This window comes from Sardina pilchardus, chromosome 9, assembly GCF_963854185.1.
Source record: "Sardina pilchardus chromosome 9, fSarPil1.1, whole genome shotgun sequence".
NCBI classification, from domain to species: Eukaryota; Metazoa; Chordata; class Actinopteri; order Clupeiformes; family Clupeidae; genus Sardina; species Sardina pilchardus.
Window position 1 is genome coordinate 9,193,538 of NC_085002.1, and position 9,430 is coordinate 9,202,967.

General features: G+C 40.0%; 1 protein-coding gene across 5 annotated transcripts in view; it reads right to left on the reverse strand.

Annotated features, from left to right (window-relative positions):
• Positions 1-9,227, reverse strand: part of tox2 (TOX high mobility group box family member 2) — a 101,861-nt gene extending 92,634 nt beyond the window's left edge. For 2 of the 5 annotated variants that reach the window (XM_062545619.1, XM_062545616.1), the window contains exon 1: positions 8,634-9,225. In XM_062545619.1, coding sequence (XP_062401603.1) covers positions 8,634-8,735 — 102 coding nt within the window. In that variant the 5' untranslated portion in view covers positions 8,736-9,225. Of the gene's footprint in view, positions 1-8,633 lie in introns of all 5 variants that reach the window. The other 3 variants (XM_062545615.1, XM_062545617.1, XM_062545620.1) reach the window with 3 other exon arrangements.
• Positions 9,228-9,430: the final 203 nt, after the last annotated feature.

Below are 9,430 nucleotides of genomic sequence, written 5' to 3' on the forward strand. Positions count from 1 at the left end.
CACACACACACACACACACACACTCATACACACACACCCACACACACACACAAATGCCTTCGCATATGTATTTTTCTATTTATGTTTAAATACCAGCTCATCTGCTTTCAAGGCATTTTTTTTTTTTTATTACTACATACTGTTCTGAAATCAGAGTGAGGGTGATGTACATATGGAACACTTTCCAAACACTTAATAAAAAGACAATAAAATGCTAAACAGCTAGGCAACTGGCGTTCCATTTTCTTTGATTCCACTATGGCCGATCGACATTAAAAAAATAACAGAACCCAAAATGTTGAATCTCCGAGTGGTGCACGGTACAAAGTCATCGCCGTTGTCTTGATCAATAACCGCATTTGAGGTGACGGAAGAAAACAGAGCTAGTGACTCACATCCACTTATGCTGTTGAATTTCAATAACATCCTGTTGGTTTGTATAAACGATACTATCTGAGCGGAGAGGTCAATGTGTTTAACACATTCAAGATGTTCTGATTCCACCCTCAATGCACTATAACATGCACCGTGAGCACATTACACCACATACACCCCATTAGAAAGCAGGGAGGACAAGAAAACACCTTTCAGTGATGAGAAAGGAGAACCACCCAACACACACACACACACACAAATGAAAAAAAGAAAGACTGTGCAATCCGGATGATATGCCATCCACTTTAATGTCAAAAGGACAATTCCAACTAATGCACGAGAAGCCATTTTGCAAAGGTGTGAACCCCATTTTGCTATCTCTTCATTTCTCTACAGTTTCTCAAGGCAGAAATAAGTCCCAATAGAGAAATGCAAGAAGAAAAGAGTGTTTGCTCCTTTCAGTGTTAAACAAGAGGCCATTTTGCAACAGTATGCAGGATGATATTGCTTTCACCAATGACTGACTTTCTTCTCTCTTTTTTTCAAAGGTGCTTGCTTGCCATACCATGTTAATTAGACTTAGAGGATTCTGTGTGCATCTGTTCCTATGAATTTGCTGCACTTTGTGTTGGCAAAAGGCTGAGCATGGAAACTGTTAAATCCCGACAGACCTAGCATTTTTATTCCTTTTTTGACTTCTTTAGTGAGAGCCATCCATCAGCATTTCATGCAGTTTTGGGTTTTAAACCACACAAAGTGCACTAAAACAATAAACGTCTGTCTTTCAAGTGACGGTCTGGGCAAGAGCACATCTGGTGGCAGGGCTCATTTTGGTTTTCCACATTGCTGATTGACATTACAGACGACTGAAAAATAATGCAGACTCCAGAGGAAAAAAAAAAAAAGCAAGTTGGCCACCACCCCCATCACCCACACACACACACACACGAACACACACCCTTATACATACTGTATGAACACACACACACACACACACACACACACATATATATATATATGTAACATATAATGAGGAGCAGTAGTATGCTCCAAAGGAAAGAGGGAGTGCTACTGCAAAACCTGCCGCTTCCTGAGGGGCACTGTGACGTGCCATGTCTGTAACACAACTAGTAGAGGGGGAAAGGACCCACATCAAATGCAAACTAATCCAGATCAAAGAGCGCAATGCTGACAGAAAACTGAATTGGGGCTTCAGAACGCTTTCATGGTCTCCTCGTTGTTAAAAAGTATTTTCTTTTTCTTTCTGCCTCTCTTTAGGGAGTAGCATGTAGGGGGTAGAAGGCTTTTAGTCCCTTATTTCAAGAAATAATCAAAAGCATTGTTTGCATTTTGCTTTCAAAATGTCTTTCTGATTCTATGCAATAAACAGGTAATAAATGATGTTACCAGTCGAGCGATTTTCCAGCTACACAAACACCCCAAATTTCATTAAGAGGTGGGACCTCACTGGAGACAGGTGCTAAACATCTATTAAAGTGCCTCAACATTTCAACACCTAAAACCTATTAGCAAACATTATTAGACATAGGGATCATTACACAGTAGGCCTTGGCAGCATCCAACAAAAAGAGAACCTTTTTTCTCTCTCTTTCTCTCTCTCTCTCTCTCTCTCTCTCTCTCTCTTTCTCACTCTCTCTCTCTCTCTCTCTCTCTCTCTCTCTCTCTCTCTTTCTCTCTCTCTCCAGCAGGTTCTAATGAAGTCCAAGCCATCTCCCACAGGACGACCATCATTATTATTTACTGCGAGCGTTACTGAATCAGCCTGCTATTCTTCATCATGCCAGGAGCCATTCAAAGGATCAGCCCACTCATTGCAACTCTGGTGCTCTCCATGCCAAGCCCAATTAGCAGACAGCTAGGAATCGCTCCCTCCACAACCAATTTGGAATTTCAAAAAAAGCAGGCAAAAGATCCATATCGCCGGATTAGCGTGCCCATGGATTTTGTTGTTAATTTTTTGTTTGTTTGTTTTATTTGTTCTGTGTTGTCATTAAAAAAAAGTGTTAAAATGCATTTAAAAATAATACCTGGCCTCTTTTAATCAGAATGTACTGTGTCACAGAATACATTATTGAAAGAATACATATATAAATATATAACTGCAATCACAGTTAAAATATATTGGAAGCAAGGGAGAAAGCAAAACATGTTTCCACTAATGACCAAATATAGCATCAATCACTGGAGCTGACGGTGGACCTACAGTACCAGAAATGTGTTGTTTTTACTTAATACATTTCTTCATCTGAACACTGATATGCGCTCAGGATGTTTCAGGCCATGTGAGCCAAGATAACATCTAAAGACAGTCAGCTCATTCAAACTTGCAAAGGTCTCTGGTTGTGGAAGATACTGAGATAAAGGAATCTCAGTCACTAGAAAACATTTCTGGCCACATTCTCAGCTGGTAAACCATATGTACTTTGGCAAAGGCTTTGTAACTATTAAATGCTATATGGCACCCGACCACAAGTATTAGATTTGGTTTTCAAATGCTGGCATGAGAAGATTAGACTGGTGAATACACTCAGTGTATTTAAAGTCCTCCATGACCTATATACTCAGAGGTTATGCAGAGCAGTAATCATAATTGATCTGTAGTGTAGGGGAAGCTTTAGTAGGCAGCCCTGATAGATGCATAGGACTGGCAGCACTGGCCTGACAATTGGAAATGTATACAGTATATACATACCACATCTATCTAAGATGGGAAGCAGCATTTTGCGATCGCAATAACATTTCAATACATTTTTTCAAAACATGTTTACCTAACCATCTTTAAATCCGGTTGGCGACATGGAAAAACTAGCAAATAGCGAAATGCATATAACTTTTTTTTTCTTTCCCCTCTGCTCTGCTTTTCTCTGTGATGCATTCCTTGCTTTATGATATGCATGGGTTAACACTTTTCCCAGTGAGAATAGCACTGCCTGTGTGGATTCCCCAGTCAGCAAAATAAATGAATGGCCAAAGAGGAGTCCAAGTGCACTCTGTCAACCTAAGACTGGTTATTTCCACTTAATTAACTTCTCTGTGTTCCCAACACAGTCAGGACTGCTGGGCTTACAATTCATTTCATATCTCTATTAGGGCCATGGTGTGCACGGGGGAGGGGGAAAATAAATTGTACAATGAAATGCAATGAAACAAGGGGGGGACACACAAGCAAGCATGGAAGCTGCCTGCTGGACTACAAAGAACTAACAGCAAAAGACGAAACCCTCCTGATGTTCGAGTAATGATCATATAGGATCCGTAAATAGGACAACAGATTAAAATCTCTGTATAGGGTTCCCCGTGTGTGTGTGTGTGTGTGTGTGTGTGTGTGTGTGTGTGTGTGTGTGTGTGTGTGTGTGTGTGTTTGTAGGCGGAGGGACTGTTCATGATGTTACTGTTAACTCAGACTTACAATTGTACACCTGAGGCTTATTCCCATCGAATCACTTGCTCCATAGATTTTGCCTCAGGGTGTATTACCAGTTCAAATACATCACAGACACACATACACATACACACACACATACACACACATACACACTCAGACACACTCAGACACACACACATGCACGGACATGAAGAAAGCGAGAATGAGAGGGAAAAAGATTAAGATTTATAGATGAGACTCCTGCTTATCAAACAAGGAGTTAAATAAATACTGTATGCAACAGATCAGCTGAATTGTGATGTAAATGAACGAATACTTATACATAAAAAAACAAAAAAATGCAGCACCAGTGTGGCGTATTGATCTTTTTTAAAGTAAAAAGACATTTGCACAGTGAGATGTGCTGTGCTACGGCCCATTTCCAGTAATTGCAAGGCCTTGGGGTTATTTTTAGTTCATTTAAAGCCCAGTCTAAGACCTAAAAGAGACAGGTCTGAATTTTACATTAGAGGCTCGATATGACGAGCAGTCTTGACAGATCTTATAAACATCCACAAATGAATCAGGGCTGTTATAAGAAATTATTCAAAGAAAAAAGCCCCTGACATCTGGTAGTTTGCCACCTACACTTAGACAGATTTGACTTAGTCTTAAGCATTTACTTGGAGCCTATAAAACAGGCAACATGGCACTAACATCCGTTGCAATACGTCTATGAACAATACAAGGATACAGTGTTGTCTTACATGTACATTAGTTTGGTCAACAATGTGATTAAGTTACGTGTGGTATAATTGAGGTCACACTGTTGGTGTTGCTCTAATTTCAATGATGCATGAAAAGTGAACTTCCACATAGCCTACTTTGCATTTGTCATTAGATAGCATATTATTATTCGAACATACTGTAAGCCTGGATGGGAATATTTGTCAGCTTTGCATTCTGGCTAGTCACTGTAATACATGATGATACACTCAGTAATGACAGTACACAGGAGGGCAAAAAGTAGAAACCTATCCAACTACCCGACCAAACCATTTTTTAAACAAAGTGAAGTAGCCTCGGGCGACACATAAGTCATAATACATTCAACAAATAGTCTCTTGGTGAAACATGCATTTATGAAGAAGTGGCCTTTAGTAAAGGCAGGCACCGAGCGTATGCTGAACAAACAATACGCCCACTCATCAGAGGAAAAGAAAGAGATTGAAAAGAGGGAGATTGGGAGAACGACAGAGGGAGAGAGAGAGAGAGAGAGATAAAGAACGAAAGAGAGACAGAAATAAAGAGAGATTAGGGAAAAATCTCTGCTAAAAGTCTACATGACTCATAAGTCAATTGCAACTCCAGCTCGCTGCTATTATCATATGAAGGAGAGTGAAACTGAAGAGTTTTATCTACCATGGGTTTTATGGTCTAACATCGTAAACCTTTTACAGGGCCTCATTCTAGCAGTGTGCTTGATAATAACTAACATTTCACTCTTACAGTTGAAAGGAAACTAAAAAGGTACTCTCAGAGTACATGGCTGCCTGAGAAATCCCTTCAATGGAGAGATACATCCTGACATACACAATCCTAAATGGGCGCCATACTCGGCGGAATACATTGTGTTGCCATGGAAACTGTGCATTAATTCATTCTAAGCGCCACAGGTCTATAGGGGTGGATAGGTCATGTAATCTTCATGTGGAACAATGACTGTTGCGTACCGTTGGGGTTCAAAACAGAAACAAACAAGAGTTGCCGTACCCAACTGATTGGAATCTTCAAAAGCTAACTAGCTGTAAGACACTTCCTGTGCAGTACGTGCTTCTCAGAGCCACCACTTTTACCTAAACTTTTTTTTTCTAAACTGCCGGGAATGTAGTTAGCATGTTAGCGAGTTAGCTCAGGAAGTAAAGGTAGCTCATAATGGATGGCCTATTTTCATGACCACTTCCGGTCTACTTCATGATACTGTACATGATGGTGCAAATGTCTAAAATAATGTTAGACATAAACACAGGCACACATGTCTTAACCACACCTATGGTTACTTAACAGTGAATAATGAATGTGAATGACAATCTTGCTTGTCTTTTTGCAGCACTTCCAAATGAACTACCCACAACTAATTCTCTTCAGACTTCTCGCTCAAAATTCTTTTATATTATATATGTTTGTTGCACTCAATCATCTCGCATAAGGTATCATTCTAGCTTTTAACCTACATATGCCTCAGACTATTTCATGCTTTTGTCATCCCATAGTTGGTTACGCTTAGTATTTACATAGTTCCACTCAAATAGTATCTAATGTGTTCAACTAAATATAAAGGATGGCTCATGAACAACGTCTTGAAATGCAACCAAGACTTAAAATGTTTGAAAGATCAACTTCATTATTATATAACAAAATATTTTTTTCCTGTATTCTTTATATTGCAAGATGCGTGCAGGTGTAGAAAACAAAGTACAATTCAACGTGTTCAGAAGTTTACACAGATGTGAGGTTTTCAGTACCAGAGGTGAAGGTAAACTCTACTGAGAATTCTAAATGTTCATAGATGTTTTAAACGTTCTAATATCCATCATCTCAAAAGCCCAGAAATCCTGTAGGGCCCTTCATGGCATTCTATTAAGTTCCATCAATTCACAGAGATCATTACCTTACATAAAATGAGCATAAGAAAATGTTGTTATTACTGTTTACTTTTTTACATTCCTTCCCTCTAACATTTATCTTTCCCATGTGCAGTGAAGGAATCAGGAATCAGTAAATCCAGTGGGAGCTTTACTTTAGCTCTTAAATACTTGATGAGAGAACAAGACAACACTGGAAATAGCACACGATCAAACTGCTATTCAGGCATATATATAGGCCTATCTGATAAAAATAGGAACTGAAGGACTGGAAGACATTAATCAATGTAGCGTGAAACTCATTAATTGCCACAGTTGATTGGTCCCCAGAGAATATCACATGCAAATTGGAAATACCTTAGAATGTTATTTCAGAGCATTTCTACTGTCTGATATAGCAAGCAGTGTGACTACACACTATTATTCCTTTTGCTTTGCCATATTTTAGTCCTTGCCTATTAAAATGTGTTGTGAGAAAAACATAGGCTATATCTAAAGGCTGAGCTCTGGAGTTTGAGGAATTCTACAATGAGCAAATACTGAATGATAAACTTGTCAAAGTCTGTAAGAAATGTTTCACAAACATAAGGTAAAATGTTTAACCTCTGAAGACTGCGCAAAGTAAGAATTTATACTGCATAGAGCATACGAAATGCGCGACTTTGACGCATCAGCATATAGGCTGACTGACATATCCTATGGTTGTTCTCAACAGCTTCATGTTAGCGAAAACTATCATTTTGTACATTCAGTTTGTCTAACCCCTCTGTATGCAAACTGCTCTAGCGACAGGTGCAGATACCCTTTACTATTTATCCCTATGGTATTAAAATCTCCCAAACAGTCGGGGTTCAAATTTCTTCTGTGAACTCATGTAAATCCAGACATAGTGAATGGGGAATTTGATACGTGAACATATAAACACATATTAGGCCTTCTGATGGCAAAATGGGGAGATTATATGGTCTAGAAAAGACACCGCACATAGAACAGTACTATGTCAGTTTACGGCTTTTAAAGTGAGAAATGAAGTTCATAACATATTGAAGTCAGTGGCAAAAGCTCATGCAACTGTGTGCGCCTCTGCGAAGCTATTATGCCCGCGGCAATGTTCATTTAAAGCACATATATCTGTTTTCATTTAATACACTTGAAATTCATTTTCATGCATCATGTCTGTTGCACAGATCTCCCCAAGGCGGCAGCTTACGGAATACTCGTCATTTCAAGTTCAATACATGTAGCCCAAGACTGCAGAGATAACTTAGAATAGATTCATCACAAGGTTTTATTAGGTTTGGTAATAGTAGCATGCTATTCTGTTTCTTCATGGCGAAGCTTGGTCCTACTTCTCACTTACAGGCTATAGGCTATTTGTGAAGGCTGTACATTTCTCTCTGTAGCATAAGCTATGTAAATGCGTACCTGCGCAACACCAGAAGCATCACAAATGGCTATATAGAACTGGCAAACGAAATAGCTACACAATTAACTCAAGAGTTTATTATTACAGTGATCGTAAGCTTATGACAAAGTAACAGCCAATTAATTAGCCTACTAGTTTGTGAAGTTAACACGTGGAGAGTGTCACTGAAAACAGCTACATCGTAACCCAAATAACACGAAAGAAGCTCAGCTGCTGTAAATGTATCAAAACGAATTATACATACAAAAACCAAGCGTGAATTTGAATTTCCAGCGTTGACAGAAATTGTATCCAAAAACCGAAGTATTACGTCAGTATTTGAATCCCGCTCATACATTCGCAGAATTGATGGCAAAGGGCGCTCCATCTTCTCGTCAGGAAAGCTACATCTACCGATATTTTCACACAGGTACGACGTGGGATTTGGGCACTAGTTTTGGGCTCAGGGGTGGTACCAACTATCCAGGAGTTGCTAGAGAGCAAGTGGACATGAAGGCTACCCATCCTGAATTTTGGAGAGCGGCAACTTACTTTGGGGTATTTTCATCATACGGCAAGTAGGTAATGTTCTAGCCTACTCGACAAGAGAAGCTACATAACAAAAAGATTTCAAGCGGGAGCCTGGCAAATACTTCAATACAGAGAAGAGAGAACTAAAAGTGACAATACGGTTGGATTACAATGTTTAGCCCAGGCGTTTAGGATACGATGCATGTAAACGCGAAGCTGTAGCGTTCAGCACTGACTGCGCTCCAACAATAACTTAAGAAAACATGAATGCATATACTAAATGAGTTATTACCTTGTTGCAGTGGTAATAGTCCAAAGAGCCGAGACTGGAGTCAGTAGGTAATGTACATGAGCCAACGCTTGAAGGAGGTGTAGGATAAAATCTCACGTCCATCTCAGAGTCCGCAAGACTGACGGCATGAAAACAGGTTCAGCGTCTGTGAGTCCTCTCTCTCTCTCTCTCTCTCTCTCGCTCGCTCTCTCACTCTCTCTCTCGCTCTCGCTCTGTCTCTCTCTCCCGCTCTATTGTTAAACCAAACAAAAAGAAACAGAGGAATTGAAAGAAAAAGGGGGTTGAGTCTCTTCCAAGCACTCCTTCCTCACATCCGTTCGCAGTCTTTATATCAGCACCAAGCTCGAACCAACAGTGATGCCCGGTCAATTTTTTTGTACTATATATTAACTTAACGAGGTAAATGCATGCAAGTTCACTTTGAAAAAGATCAGGCGTGCTTCTAGTTTGCCGGAAAACTGTTACGAGTAAGACAAACTCTTGAGCATCGACAAAGAATATAATCTGTCAGTTATGGCTCCGCGTAAAACTGTTGTTTAAGTTAGCGTTAGTGTTTGTCTTTTTTCCCGTAGCGCACTCAATGGCTTTCCCTATCTGCTTTGTCATGTGGGAGAGTGTACCCATGCGTTCATTTCGATTTGGAGTTCGACTGTTCCCTTCATACCAGATGCCAAGCGACCTCTGCCGATGGGAAAGGGAACGGTTGAGGAGCCAGGAGGGAGATGGGGGAGGAGGAGAGGCTCTCAAGTTGGATTGACAATCGCCCCACAAATGCTGAGGTCGAGATCCTGAAGTCC